At 34.7% G+C, this 16,268-nt stretch overlaps 1 protein-coding gene across 13 annotated transcripts in view; it reads left to right on the top strand.

Annotated features, from left to right (window-relative positions):
- Positions 1-16,268, top strand: part of LOC123551157 (dynein axonemal heavy chain 1-like) — a 107,572-nt gene that overhangs the window by 44,099 nt on the left and 47,205 nt on the right. For 6 of the 13 annotated variants that reach the window (XM_053540671.1, XM_053540679.1, XM_053540670.1 and 3 more), the window contains exons 41-55: positions 1,672-1,722; positions 3,889-4,047; positions 4,921-5,037; positions 6,032-6,046; positions 7,430-7,570; positions 7,928-8,088; positions 9,484-9,641; positions 10,578-10,751; positions 11,550-11,728; positions 12,448-12,681; positions 13,249-13,445; positions 14,159-14,294; positions 14,605-14,813; positions 15,212-15,383; positions 15,632-15,823. In XM_053540671.1, the coding sequence (XP_053396646.1) occupies positions 1,672-1,722; positions 3,889-4,047; positions 4,921-5,037; positions 6,032-6,046; positions 7,430-7,570; positions 7,928-8,088; positions 9,484-9,641; positions 10,578-10,751; positions 11,550-11,728; positions 12,448-12,681; positions 13,249-13,445; positions 14,159-14,294; positions 14,605-14,813; positions 15,212-15,383; positions 15,632-15,823 (2,295 nt within the window). Of the gene's footprint in view, positions 1-499; positions 518-1,671; positions 1,723-3,888; positions 4,048-4,920; positions 5,038-6,031; positions 6,047-7,429; positions 7,571-7,927; positions 8,089-9,483; positions 9,642-10,577; positions 10,752-11,549; positions 11,729-12,447; positions 12,682-13,248; positions 13,446-14,158; positions 14,295-14,604; positions 14,814-15,211; positions 15,384-15,631; positions 15,824-16,268 lie in introns of all 13 variants that reach the window. The other 7 variants (XM_053540681.1, XM_053540683.1, XM_053540682.1 and 4 more) reach the window with 4 other exon arrangements.

Here is a 16,268-nt window from a genome sequence, read left to right as displayed (position 1 = left end):
AGCTCAAAAACTAGGTCACTATGTCAAATAATAGAAAAGGCGACGTCATACTCAAAACTGGGTCATGTGGGGACAGGTGAGCGATTCAGGACCATCATGGTCCTCTTGTTTAGATCTGTATACCGATTCACTTCAGTAATTATTTTATAAGACAATGATACTACATGTATTACAAAAAGTAAATCTGTTCAGAATCAAGCATTTAAGTAAAGCAGTTAAGTCATTTTCTTTAAAAAATTAATTAGGTATATATTTACATGCTTCTGTTATTTGTTTCTACTCACATAAATTTACATAAAAATCATATTTATTTTATCACAGCTTTTATTACATTCTGTTGCTTTCAAGTTTAAGTTATTGCTTCTTTTTCCGTGTGAATCATTTTGCTAACATTATGTGTTTTCATTTCCACAACTTAACATCGACATTCGACTTTAACCTAAACTCTGACCCTTGTTGCCATAAAAACTAACTGTCTGGTTGCTAATGGTTACAACAGAGAGCATTAAGGAAAGCGGTAAGATATTAACAATACCAGATAACAGTTCACTAATAGTTACATTTCTGATTGAGTTTATATGATCGTTGCCACCAGAATTTTTTTTTTTTTGAAAATTGAAAGAAAGTTGTAATGTTTTTATCAAAGTATCAGACGAGTAATCATGAGTCGGCAATTACAGTAGTACATATTCTCGGTTATGTTAAACTTTCCCAACTAGTAATTACAGCCGTGTGAATGTATGAACTACATTACAGACTGAAGAATACCGGGATTATAATCTAATAACATAATGGCATGGAAATTTACAATAATTCTGGTTTCTTGCCTTAATATTCATTTTTCTAATGAACTAAGATAGATTTCTTTAAAAAAGATATTGAAATATATCAGGTGAAAGAGATGATGAAAACACATGTTATGCATTGTTCAGAAATGTAACCATTGGAAACTGTAACAGGTTTTCAGGTAATACTTGTGTTTACATATAGAGAGGTTAAGATTTAGTACATGTATGTTACATTATATATGTGTGAACTTTTTTCTTATAATATAGCAGAATTATGTTCTGATATATTTAAACACAATAAAGAGGTTACATATCTCAATTTCATTTTAGTGTGGCCTGAGTGAAAATTTCACATGGTGTGGAACTGATTCAGAGTGTTTAAATAAATTAAACATGGTTCTGCTATATATTATTTTGATTCTAAAATGTCTTTAAGTTTATATTAAAAAGTGGGAGAAATGGGGATGCAATATTTCTTGGTACAATATGGCACTAATAGGTCAGCATGAGGTAAACATAACCATTTTTAAACACGGGGATGGGGTTACATGTGCCAAATAATATAAGACCCTGTGTTACTATTGGCATGTTTTAATGAAAAGAAATCTTTTCATATTAGAATTATCTATACTTAGCAATCCACTACATTTAATTAATCTGAAGAACTTTGGCAATTTTTGTTAATCATATATGGGTATTTTCTACACATACACACATTAAAATCTAAACCTCTCTAAGACTTGCATTTGAAGAATTGTTTTAAATGTATATCATTGGTATAGTTTAAAGCTTCTGTTACAGGAAATGCATAGTTTATGCTCGATTTTTTAATAATTATATTATTTGTAATATAACAATTTACCCCTTGATTTTGTGTATTTAGGGCATGCTGGCAGGAAAATCTGATGAAAAAGGGGGAAATAAAAAAAGATTTGTATGAGTTTGTTTTGACAGAGTTATGTTTCATGACAGAGTTGTCTTGCTTAATGTTTTACAACATACAGACTGAGTTCATATTGACTATGGCACTTGTAAGATTACTTTGAGGCACACCAGTTTCATGTCCACTAAAGACAGGGATTGAAATATTTCCAGTTGCTTTTTTTCCATGACAAAACTGCGTTCCTGTAGTCATGGAATATTTCCTCTGCAAAAATTGTGCATATTTCTCAATACAACGCTTATAAACCAGTATTTAGATAGCAGAGTTTTAATTTAATATCTGATGTTCTCTTGATAATTATTGAAACCCTTACCCTTAGCCTGCTGGGGGCAAGTGATTCTGCCTTTGCAACCAGTGCAGACCATGTAGGCTGATCATGGTCTGCACTGTACACCATTCAGTCAGTAAATTTTCAGTGAACAACCCTTCGAATAATAGATGGTTTTGCCCAAATTTAAGGAAAGACAGATCCATTTTTAATAATTTAGCAGATTAAAGGCAAAATAAAACCTTAAATAGTCTTTTTTGCCATATTGCAACATGAGCTCAGTCACATGTTTAGTTGGTTACATTTTCACAAACATGTTCAAAATGGTGGGGAGTCTGTAGCAAATTTGTTAGTGTTATGAAATTTGTTATGAAAGTGTATTTATAAGTTTAACCACTTTTAAATAAATCACATACAGACAGATGATGAGGTAGATGTTAGGGTAAGTGGATAGAAAAGTTGTGCATTCTTACCTGCTGAAAAAAAAAAAAAATCAAACTTTGTTGAATAATTATTTTTTCTTTAGTAGTTTTATCTGTAGAAGTAAATTTTTGAGATATTTTGATTGCTTTAAGGTGTAGAAATCTCAAATTATGTGCAGTATTATTTGAAATTCTTTTTTTTTTTTTTTCATCTTTGATTTATGTTGCGTTATTATGCCCCCCCTTTGAAGGAGGAGGAGTATATTGTTTTGCAGATGTCAGTCTGTCTGTCAGTCTGTCTGTTGGTCGGTATGTAGACCAATCAGTTTCAGGATGATAACTCAAATATGCTTAGCCCTAGGATCGTGAAAGTTGATAGGGAGGTTGGTCATGACCAGGAGATGACCCCTATTGATTTTGAAGTTAGTAGATCAAAGGTCAATGTCACAGTGACCAGGAATAGTTAAACGATTTCCATATAAACTAAAGAACACAGTTTCAGGATGATAACTCAAGAACACTTGGGCCTAGGATCATGAAAGTTGATATGACGATTAATTATGACCAAGAGATGACCTACCATTGATTTTGAGGTCAGTAGGTCAATGGTCAAGGTCACAGTGACCTGGAACAGTTGACCGTTTCCAGACAATGACTTGAGAACGCTTGGGCCTAGGTACACGATACTTGAAAGGGAATTTTATCTCAACCAGCAGATGACCCCTATTGATTTTTTGGTCAGTAGGTCAAAGGTCAAGATCACATTTGCCAGCCCGGAATAGTTGAACTGTTTCTGGATGATAACTTGAGAACACTTTGGTTTAAGATCACACTTGATATGGAGGTCTCTTATGACAGGTAAATGACCCATAACTTTTGACTTTAGGTCAGTACATCAAATGTCCAGTGCACAGTGACCAAATAATTTTTGTTCCTGGTGCAGTTTCTGAATGTATCAAGGGGGAGTATTTCGTGTTCTATGAACTCTTACTTTATTGTTCTCCTGGAATTTTTTTATTGAAGTGTTTCCTCTTTCCCCTAGTAAGTAGACGATGATGACTCATTTGGAAGTCATTTATCAGTACCCTTTCAAGTTATTTACTCAGTTTGAATTATGTATAAAAGACAATTTATAATATTTAGGTTATTAAGGTCATTAAGGTTAGTTTGTCAATAAAACCATGGATTCCTTCAAACAATAAAATAAGTGCAGATTTTTTATTGAAACCATGGACTTTCTTGATGTAAGAAAATACACAGATTTTGTTTTGAACAAAACCATGTATTTTAGGAGTCAGTCTCATAGAGAATAAAGTGTGACCATGTAACATTACATAATACTCTGCTAATCAGTTTATATTTTTATTACAGATGTACCAGTTAAGTGTTTTATCTGACATTCAACAATTCCTGCATAATGTTTCATAATATTACCAAATATTTTATACACCTTTACTGCCGTTGCAGGGAGAGAAGCCGATTCCAGCAGAAAGACTTGCTCGTATTGAGGAACTCATTGAACCATGGTTTATATTTGCCCTTGTCTGGTCAGTGGGTATGACAGGAGACCATGACAGTCAGCTCAAATTCTCAAAATGGATCAAGGACAAAATGAAGGAAGAAGGGGTATGTTTTCCTTTGTTAAATGTCTGTATCCATACCTTTTGTAGCTCACCTGAGCATAAAGTGCTTTAGGTGATTTTTTTCCCATTACGCAGGGTACATCATCTCTTTTGCCAGTGTCAACTAAGTATCACAGGAATATTTATTTCTTGATTGGTCTTCTTTCAAAATTATTGAAAGAAATTCTTTACGTGCAACAGAACTCTGGCTGCCATGGCAGTTGGAAAAAGTTAAAAATAGAACATTCTTCAAAATATCATTTCATCCTAAGACATTTACTATTTTTAAATTATCTAACAGAAATGTTCCTTGGCTGACTCTGTTAAATTGTTAAAAACATCTTGCTCTATCAAAATGATATTACTTTTGGGGGTAGAGCTAGTTTCCATATATGACTTCATTGAACATTTCGAAAAAAAATCTCTGAAGCTTTTGATGAGTTTTCAAGAGTAATTTGGAAGAAATGTTTCTTGGGTGACTCTTACCAAAACCATTACCTGTTTGGGTGTGTAAGTCAAGTGAGCAACTCAGGGTCAACATGGCTCTCTTGTGTTAATGATAATACAGTACTTATTTGTCTGGGTTTTAAAACTGCCAAAATAGAAAAAATGGAAAAAGAAAAAATATAGTGGGAACAATTTTTCACAAATTCTATATCTCCTGATCAGATTTTCTCACAATTTACAACAGTGGCAAATGTGAGAGAAATCGGTAGCATTGAAACCATACAAAAAGTAGTAAAGTAAAAATCTAACCATGATTCTTTGCCAACTCCTAAATTCTTTGGAAAAAATTGGACTTAAAATTCTTTGATGTACACAGAATTAGTTAAAGAAATCGAAGAAAGTTATCAAGAGAGAAGTAATTGTATTACAGATCAAGATGTTATACCCTGAGGAAGGTAATGTCTATGCCTACAATCTGGATGATGCAGGTATCAGCAGTTCAGAGAGTGATGATGCACTTGATGATGAAGAAAAGGGTGAACGCAAGGTAAAATCTTCTTTTTTTTGTCGAATTTTGTTCAGCTTGCATTTCTTCAAAACCTACACTTCTGTTCTTTTTACATTAAATCTCTGATTTTTTCTGTGTTAATAAAAATTGATTATCATGAAACTTATAGGGTGTTGGCATTTAAGGTATTTCAAAAGCAGATTGTTGCATTACATTTACAAGACACTATTTGATGTGCAATAAGGCAAATTTAACCATTGTTTCTCAGGAAAATTTGTGTCTTACTGAGTTTGAAGTAGCAATATGATATAAGCTCCCATGGTAGTTATTAATGTAGGCATATGATATTTATACATGTAACAGCTTACAGCAGGTGTGTAAATGTAAAGAAAAACATATTAACATCAAATATTATCAGTGCCAGAGACATACAGTTCTTATAATCCATTGTGCCAGTTTTCACACTAGACATGATGTCTACAACATATGTCTTTCATTATTTTATGGATTTACACATATATTTGGACACATGTCTTTTAGCACAGAAAGAACATAAGTAATATATATATATAGGTAATATATACAAAGTAATTTCTTCTTGTCTTTGTGACTTTCACAGAAAGCCAAGGTAGTAAGCTTTTATTGTGTGTATGTGTGTGAGTTTTTTTATGGTCGCCCCAGTTAAACCGATATGGATGACTCGTCCAGAAGACTGTATGTAATTTTAGTTTGAGGAAAGCACAAGATACAGAAGAAGCTTCCATTCCCAGAACCTTCCAAGGGTCTTAAGTGTGCCAGGTGTAAAATACCTATAGAGGGGATTCTAAGCAGAATGTAAACACAATTTTTTTAGGGGGAGGAGCACGCCTGCCCACCCCTTCAACCCTGGAACTGTGTGCTTGTTTTGTTTGTTAAGTTGTTGAATTTCTTTTCTTTCTTTTTTTAAATCTAACTTAAAAATACTAGTAGTAATCAGTTGAATGTGTGTTGTATGGAATGTATTCTAATATGTAAGAATTTGTGCATTTAACAGAAGAAATCTGATCGAGTAAGGGAATGTTGTAGCTTTTAATATGAGCCGCGCCATGAGTAAACCAACATAGTGTATTTGTGACCAGCATGGATCCAGACAAGCCTGCGCATCCACGCAGTCTGGTCAGGATCCATGCTGTTCACTAACGGTTTCTCTAACTGCAATAGGGTTTGAAAGCGAACAGCATGGATCCTGACTAGACTGCGCGGATGCGCACACTGGTCTGGATCTATGCTGGTCGCAAACGCACTATGTTGGTTTTCTCATGGCACGGCATATATTGGTTATACTGTTTAGTGTGTTTGTAATGATTTTGTGGGTTCTTTGTTTCATGTCTATTAACTATTGTTTTCAATGTTTAGGTTTTTTGGAACATTTTGTTTTTAAAATGTTTTTTGTTGTTTGCAGTTCATTTGATTAAGTCCTTGAAAAAAGCAAAATTTAAATGCGGTCGATTACATGAATTTCTCCAGTCTTTATAGCGTTCATATTTCTATTGGATACGTAGTTTTAATCAGTATGCTATTGTTTTAATTGATAGTATTTTCCCTTTTTGGTGCAGATATTTAAAAATTTCAAGTTACTTATTTTCGTAACTGGGTTAACCTTATCAGTAATGCACTGTATATCAAAATATATTAACGAAAATGTTGATATGTGAATATTTCAAATGTCTTAAAATCAGCTTGAAATGTATGGCATCACTTTGATCGTGGGTAGCTATCTCAAAAGTATGTGCACGGACCCACAAATTTCATTTGACTATATACAAGACAATTTGTTAATTTACAACTGAAAAAAAATGTTGTTGAAATCATTTTATTCATGAAAATATTATAAAAATTGTAATCTTTCCATAGATATATATTATGAAAACTTGTTTTAGGCCAATAATATTTACATTTGTACAGCAAAAAAACAGTCACATGGCCATATCATTTTTATTCACCATATTTTCTTAGTATATTCTAAAGTTTAGAGTTAAGTAAAATTCTACATTGTAGGAAAAAAAAATACTGTGAACATGCTTTAGAGTTAAGTAAAATTCTACATTGTGTGGAAAAAAAAAGTACTATGAACGTGCTTAACTTGTAACTGTGAGAAAAGAACTAGAAAATGAGAAAAATGAAAAAAAAAAAGAATAGTGCATGGTTTGATCAGACTATAACCCTTACCATGCTGGACACGATTTGTTCTGCCTTTGTGACCAGTGTAGATAATTATCAGCCTGCACATCCATGCAGTCTGACCATGATCTACACTGTTTGCTAATCAGCCAGTATCTTTTTGGTAAGCACCCCTTTTAACAGTTAATGGTACTGTCCATATTTTGAAGATGGACAAATTCATTATAGAAATTTAGCATGGTTTGACCAAGCTATAACTACATTATTTTAGATCCAGTGGGTGGGCTGGATGGAAGATAGAGATGCCTTCGTTATTCCACCAGAGACAAAGTTTTCTGACATTATTGTACCCACTATAGACACAGTGAGAAGTTCTTATCTTCTAGAAATGCTGCTGGTGAACAAGAAAACGGTGAGTCTTGTTTGATCATCTCGTCTAAGTTATGATGTCAGTATATCTAGATTTTGTGCAATTTCTTAAGAGGCAGTATCAACTAAAAATGATTTAGATTGATCTTGTAAGTAATAATAATAGGAGAGTGTGTTATCGCAGATATCATGGCCTTTGGGTACAATCAAGGGCTTACCTGTGAAGATTTTAATAGAGGTGAAAACAAATATTTTTAGTGGCACATTCACCATAAACAAAACACCTCTATGTAAGACCGTCACACTAAAAGGCAAAGGAAAAATGTGTACAATAATAGTAAATTTGGTGTGTATTTGTAATGATAAAGAGCTTATAAATGCCATTTATTATGTATTTCAGGTGCTGTCTATAGGTCCGACTGGTACTGGTAAAACTTTGACCATTTCTGATAAGTTGTCACGCAACATGCCGAAGGAATACATTCCAGACTTCATCGTGTTCTCTGCCAAAACAAGCGCCAACCAGACACAAGATCTCATCGATGGCAAACTGGACAAGAGGTTTATTTAATTTTGTTCTATAGTGGCCTTGGTGGCCGTTGGTTAAAGCTAATGGTTTCAAGTCACTTGCCTAACACTGCTTGTATTTGAGTTTTGTTTGTTGGGTTTAACGTCGCACCGACACAATTCAGGTCATATGGTGACTTTCCAGCTTTGATGGTGGAGGAAGACCCCAGGTTCCCCTCCATGTATTATTTCATTACAGGCAGGCACGTGGGTAGAACCACAGACCTTCCGTAAGCCAGCTGGATGGCTTCCTCACATGAAGAATTCAATGCCCCGAGTGAGGCTTGAACCCACATCGGTGAGTGGCAAGTGATTTGAAGTCAGTGACCTTAACCACTCTGCCACGGAGGCCCCTTATACTAGTATTTGAGCTGCATTTGTATTACATTCTACCACCAGAGGGAGCCATGCAGTTGGCTTGCTGAAAATGTTTTTGTTTTTTTGAGGTGCATGTGCCTGAAAAAAAATGCATGGAGAAGCACCTGGATTTTTCATCCACCTTTTTAACTCGAAAGAAACCGTGTCACCAATACCTTGGACTTACTATAAATGCAAGGAAACAAATACAGATAAAACACTTGTGTTGTTCAACATAAATGATAAACCTGTTTTAGTTACCGTATAACGAGTATTTTTTACCTGCTGCTAATTTTTACTATTTTTTATGACCAAATCAGATTCGTAAATATTGGCCTCGTATAAATTCGCCGCGTAAAGTCAAGTAAACCGGTATCATGTAACAGTTTTCGATCCGTACAAATGGCGCTTTGATATAAATGGGAGACAATTTCTTTTTTGTCATAACAATGACACTTGTGACGAAATATCATAAACCTGTGCGGTTACCTAGCATTTTGACTGTTTTATTTTCATGCTGTAAATATTTAATGAGCTAATTTTTTACTAGAACTTGTGATTTCGTAAATATTAAAATCGTATAAAATAAAATCATGTGTTTTTACCCCAAATCCGTAAACTTTTACAGCAGTAAAAATAACCCGTTATATGGTATTTGCTGTCAGTCCACCCGCTTAGCTCAGTAGGGAAAGTGCAGGTCTATAGATCATGGGGTCCTGAGTTCCATCACCAGGCAAGGCATTTTTCTTTTTAATGATCGATAAAAGACATTGTGTCTGAAATCATTCATCCTCCATCTCCTATTCATGTTGGGAAGTTGGCAGTTACATGTGGAGAACAGGTTAGTACTGGTACAGAACCTAGGAAAATTGGTTCGGTTAACTGCCCACTGTTGCGTGACTGAAATATTGGTGAAATTGGTGCTATAAACCATTAACAAACAAAGTAATCACTGTCATGTATTACCATTTTAAATTTTTATTGCTGTAATAAGGTATGTTAAACATGGTTCGATTTTGAATTTACTTACAGACGTAAGGGAGTGTTTGGACCACCTCTAGGAAAGTACTTTGTGTTTTTCGTTGATGATTTGAACATGCCTGCACTAGAGACGTATGGTGCCCAACCCCCAATAGAACTTGTCAGACAGTTCATGGACTTTAAGGGATGGTATGACAGAAAGGCTATCGGTAAGCTTCATATCTTCCTCTGCCTTGCTCAGTTCTTTGGAACTGTAACTTAGTTTAAAGCCTTTTCTTATATGCATTAATACTTTTTCATTTCCAGTTGACATAATTTAGTGATGCCTTGTTCAGATAAAAGGCATTTCTATTGGTCTAAAGACATCACATGTTATCTGATACATTCCATATTGGAGTTAGTAATTCCATATTTGGTTAGTAGCTATCAGGTATTAGTTTTGTTGTGCTGTTAAACTTCAGCAGATACTGTAATAAAAGGTAGTCAGCAAGATAAAAATCGTAACATGGCTTCCTGGTAACTGGAAACGGAATAAACACTGTCCTGAAAAGCCATATCAGACTAGAGTTTCAATCTCGGCTGATCTGGATTTCCTTGAGTGCCTAATCCTTGGAACCATTTTTTTTTTTCATGGGCATAGAATTTTGTGGTTTTTATCAAAACGGCAATTTCGTAGGGATATCAATGCGTAGATTTCAAGTTTTGAAGATGGAAAATGGAAAGTTCAGATGTTCGTTAGGATGAAATTTCCAGGATTGATATAACCACAAAATCTATGAAAATTAGTCACCCATGAATATTGATGATATCACAGTATTCTGTATCTCATTAACAGCAAACCATCTACTGCACATGATAATATTGTTCAAATATTTAATAAAAAAAAACTTAAGTTTCTCACTGTTTGCAGTATTTTGATAAAGGCTCTTGGTGATGAATTAATTTGCTTTTAGATAAACTTGATGACTGCACCAAAATGAAAATAGTTACAACAAAACAGTTTTTTCTACATTACAAGTCATTTAATGATAGAAAATAGAAGTTGATTTCACCTTGATGTTGAAATGTATCGGTGACAATTCACTTGCCTTAATCTTTATATATGTTTTATCTTTTGTGTAAGGTAAATTAACGTCTTTTTGTAGGTGAGTTCCGCCGTCTTGTTGATGTGAACTTTGTTTGTGCCATGGGTCCGCCAGGTGGAGGACGTAACCCAACAACTGCCCGTCTGCTGCGTCACTTTAACTTCCTGACTTTCACAGAAATGGAGGACAGCAGTTTGAAGAATATCTTTGGATGCATCCTTAAATCTTGGATATGTAAGTTTTCATGAAAAAAAGATTCAGATGACGTCCTTACATGAAATTTGGTAGAATATAAATGACCAAAAATGAACAGATGGTAAAACTTTTTAAATTTTACAGAATAGAATCATATAATTTGAAACATTTTAATGTATCCTAAAGGCCTTTTTATTCCTTACGTTATACATATAGTAAAAGGCTGTGCTAAAAATCAATAATACACAATTAGCTTTCAGAGGGATCTACCTTTTGATTTTAGTATTAAATAAATGAGCCTTTAACCTGCCCTTGGAGTAAAAAAAGAAACGCTTTTAGAAGGTGTCAGGGGTTTCTTCAGATGTAAAACTGATATGTCTTTACTGTAATTGTTGTTTCAAACCCAAGAATACAAACCACAGACTGAAGGAATGGTTATTATACCCCCAGATACAAAGTATATATGGTTTATATTAGAGTCGTGTACATCTGTCAGTCTTTCATTTGTAAAGGCATTACTAAGAAACTATATTTCTTGTCTGCTTCATATCTCTTATAAATTTCTGGAGGAATTTTCATACAATTAGCATCTGTTGTTTACCTTATTAAGATGACATGCAGAACAGACAACGATTGTCCATAAATCCGAGGTCAAGGACACAGTTGGATGTCAAAGGTCATGGCTTTCTTGTAACAGAGCTTTATTTTTATTTTGGGGTAGTAATTGCTTTCAGCGAATGATCTAATTTGCTGCAGTGTTAATAGTCAGAATGTAGTTTTAGGTATATATTGAGATGAGCAGTCAAATTTTAATGTAATGTTATTTTACTATTACAGCCCAGAATGCAGGAATATCTGGCCACTGTGATAAACTGACAGAGATGACCATCCATGTATACAACACGATCAGTACACAGTTACTGCCAACCCCAGCCAAGTCGCACTACACCTTCAACTTGAGAGATCTGTCCAAGGTGTTCCAGGGAATACTCATGGCAGAACCAGGCAAAATTGATGTATGTATCACTATAGCAACTTGTTCCTAAGAACTCCCTTTTCTTAAAGATAACTAACATGGCTGTGTATTTTTGACATTTCTGTTGTAACAGCCAATATATAATAGTTAGTAGACATCTTAGAGTTTGTCAGATGTATTTCTGCAGGCAATATGGACATTTTCAATATACTTTCAGGTAGAGCTTAATTTTGTGATATTTACTATTTGTCTTTTTTTTGCTAGTTGTTTTCCCTGTTTGCATAAATAAAAAAAAAAACTTGCATTTTCGGCTGTCAGTGTATAACTTTTAGATTCTAAGAGACCCAAAAATCCAAGTGGAAGTCTTAAGATATCAGATCATATTTGTTCTATCCTACATTAAAAAAAAATATCAAAGGTCAAAAGTGAAAAAAAGAATGAAGATTTTTATCAAGTAGGTGTCTTGCATACAGCATATGCGTGAAGACCTAAAGACCATGTGTGACACATATATATCTTCTTGTTCTTTCACAAGAGTGTGATCACATCCGTCTAACTTACAGAAGGTCGGTGGTTCTATCAAGATGTTCTCCTGTGATGAAATAATGCATGGATGGGCACCTTGGATCTTCCTCCTCCGTCAAAAGCTTGGAAGTTGCCATAAGACCTATAATTGTGTCAGTATGCCATTAAACCCAATGAAAAAAACAAACAAAACAAGAGTGTGATCACTTTGACTTTATGGTTTATATTCATCAGGGTGTTGCCTCGCTGTTGAGACTGTGGTACCATGAATCATGCAGAGTGTTCCAGGATCGACTTGTCAGTGATGAAGACCGCAACTGGTTCGATGACCTGTTGAAAGAGAAGATGAAGTCTGACTTTGAAGCAAAGATAGAAGAAGTGATCAATCTTGAGCCCATTCTCTATGCTGACTTGCTGTCTGCCAATGTGGAGAACAAAATCTATTGTGAAGTTACTGATCATCTAAAAGTAAGTATTGAAAATGTTGATGTGTTTAACATTTCTGTCAGAAGGCGAGGTAAGTTTTCTCCATAGGGCTATATGAAAAAGTCGTCTGGAACCGCTGGCCTGATTTTAAAATAATATCATACAGATGGTCCTTTGATGACATGCAACCAGTTCTTCAGATCATTCTGTAATATTAAAACAAATGGTATCCAGGGGGTGGGGCATGTTTTTCACATTTGGCTATAACGGGAACTTTGAGAATCTTCTTGTCAGTAAAATGGCTCTTTATATGACAAATTTTTATTGCTGTTGCAGGTTTACATGCATGAAATACTTGCTATACTGTGATATACATTTGATTTTGTTAGCATGGAATTTCTTGATTTAAGCCAAAACAACTTTTTCTTCAGAATAATGTTGAAATTGTAATGTTCTGGATTTTGATACCCAAGATTCTTTTGAAATCAAAATTTAACCTAACAAGTACTCAGCACAATGCTAATACAGTATCTCAGCCTCACTTTTATAGATTGTTTTCTAGATATTTTACATTCATTATTGATATATTTACATTAATATGTTCACTAGTTACAAAAGACTTGTGAGGATATGCTGGATGATTACAACCAAATCAACACGGCACAGATGAACCTTGTGCTGTTTATGGACGCTCTCAAACACGTTTCCCGTATCAGTCGTGTTATCAGACAGCCCCTTGGTAACGCTCTCTTACTTGGTATGGGTGGATCAGGACGTCAGAGCTTGACCAGACTTGCTGCTCACATGTAAGTATTATTGCATATTGAATGTTGGCAGAATCCTGTGTCTAGAATTTCAGTCAACTGTGAAAACTTGAGAAGTAGAAATTTGCCCTGGTGATTTTCAAGCAGAAAGTGAAAAATATTGAAAATGTGATAAATGTTGAAAATTTTTAAAGTTAGAATTCAAAGTTTGGGTGCAAGTTAATGGTGGGGGATGGGGGGGGAATCCCTGCAATATCTTAAGTGTTTGTGACACCAGGGATTTCAGTCCTATAGAAATGACCAGTGTTGTTTATGATATTGATTCTGTGCTTTTGACAACATCCTTTAGACGGTTAATTTCGAAAAACACTATCTCATTAACAAATTTTTTGGCATGATCTAGACATACCATGTTAAACAATTGGTATGCAAGAACTATACAACATGCAGTATTGATAAATGATTTTAAAAAAAGCTTCCTTGTTCAGCCACAGGTACTGCATGTATCTATATGAAACTGTGAATTCATTCATGTTCCTAGGGGACTTCTGTGGTTCCATAAATCCAAGAAAAATTAAATTTCAAGGAACAGTGAAATTCCCATTCATTGTATCTTTAAAAGCTGTAACCCCCAAAGTCATAAACCAGAGAAATAAACATTTTGATGAAACCTAGGAAATTCTATTCCTCAAAAATAGAATGATTAGACAGTTCTTTGTCTTTCTATAACAAAAAATGCATTTTTTTTCATACAGGGCAGACTATGAGTGCTTCCAGATAGAACTGGCCAAGAACTATGGTAACAATGAATGGCGTGAAGATTTGAGAAAAGTTATGATGAAAGCTGGACTGGAAAATAATCCAACTGTATTCTTATTCAGTGACACACAGGTTTGTTGAATTTAGTTGATTGCTTGAAATCACATGATGAGCAAATTGCTTCAGTTATACATGGTTCCAGAAAATGAAAATATGAGAATGTCCAGAGATCACATATTAAGATACTGGTGTTAGCCATGATGATTGAGTCACGGATGCTTGAGTGAGAAGTGTTTCACTATATTAAGAATATAACAGTTCTGTCTCCGGTTTGACAAAGATAGTTTTCAGGTTTGTATTTCCATTGTAATTAAGCTCCTGTACTTTTCAAAATTGAGTATGTGTAAGAACTGTAAAGGTTATTACTATTTCATCATTGTAGATCAAAAGTGAATCTTTCCTAGAAGATCTGAACAACATTTTGAATGCCGGTGACGTTCCAAACATCTACGGTTTTGATGAGCAGGATCAGATCTACACTGCTATGAAGCCGATCTGTCTGGATGCCGGGCTCATACCCACAAAGACCAACTTGTTCTCCATGTACACAAAACGTGTACGCAGCAACCTACATACAGTGATCACAATGAGGTAAATTGAGCTGAGTCACATGGGAAAGGACCTGATGATGTTATTTCATGAATAAATGTCGAAAGACAAATATTTTGCACCAATTAATGATGATGTTTTTCAGTCCAACTTTTCTTAACGATCTTAATAAATTTACTGTACTTTAGTAAAAATATTGCTTAATGCACGTTTTAAATGCATTAAATTGCCAGAAGTATCACAAGATAAATTCTGATTCTCCTCAACAATGCTGTTATTGAATGTTTATATTAATTTGTCTTGATTTTTGAAAAAAATCTTCGAGGTATTACCATCACAGGATGTAAATGTTAATTAGTAGGTTCAGATAGGAAAACATTTTTAATTTAAATTTAAATTTTATGTTTGTATTGACTTCAATAGATCTTATGTTTCTGCAGTCCACTGGGAGAGATATTCCGTGCCAGACTGCGTCAGTTCCCTGCTCTTGTCAACTGTTGTACTATAGACTGGTTTAGTGAATGGCCAGCTGATGCTCTGAAGTCTGTAGCCTTGAAATTCCTTCAAGATATCCCAGAGTTGGATACCACAGATGAAGTCATGGATGGTCTGGTAAGAACAATTTGAACCTAAATATAGTTGACACTCGGTATCTTAAAATCCAATGGACCAAGCATTTCATTTCGAGATAACGAAATTTCCAGCTTAAACATGATACTTAATGCAAGTGTTTTTTACTAAATATGTTTCAGACTTGATATCAGGTTGAAAAACAGGTTCCTTTTCATATCAAGTGTGAATTTACTAATTGAAAAAAGGATATATATTGAGATGAAAAACAACTTTGTTGTTTATTTTAGGTGACACTGTGTCAAGTCATTCATCAGTCAGTGGCAACAAACTCAATCAAGTATTTGGCTGAGATGTCACGACATAATTATGTGACACCAACAAGTTATCTAGAGCTGCTGGGAATCTTCTCAAAACTTGTTGGGATGAAGAAGATGGAGCTCAACACATCTAAAAATAGACTGAAGACAGGTCTCGAAAAGGTGAGTAGAAGTAAATGTGATCTGGAACAACTTGAATGAGACCAGTAATTGACTCAATACTTCGTAGACATATATGAGCCGTGCCATGATATAACCAACAAAATGGCTTTGCGGCCAGCATGGATCCAGACCAGCCTGCGCAGTCTGGTCAGGATCCATGCTAATTGCTAACAGTTTCTCTAATCGTAATAGGCTTTGAAAGTGAACTGCATGGATTCTGACCAGACTGTGCAGATGCGCAGACTGGTCTGGATCCATGCTGGTCGCAAAGCCACTATGTTCGTTTTCTCATGGTGCGGCTAATATATTTTCAAAATATGATATTCTGACAGGCTGGATGTATGTGGCTTTTAAAAGTCAATATACTATTGTTTATAATGTGCTGTATGAATAAATTGCTTTGGGATGTAAAATTCTCTTGTTTGAGGAAGTCACCCAGCTGGCT

This window comes from Mercenaria mercenaria, chromosome 4 (assembly GCF_021730395.1).
Source record: "Mercenaria mercenaria strain notata chromosome 4, MADL_Memer_1, whole genome shotgun sequence".
NCBI lineage: Eukaryota > Metazoa > Mollusca > Bivalvia > Venerida > Veneridae > Mercenaria > Mercenaria mercenaria.
The sequence above is the reverse complement of the archived record's forward strand: the minus strand, read 5'-3'. Positions and strand labels throughout refer to the sequence as shown.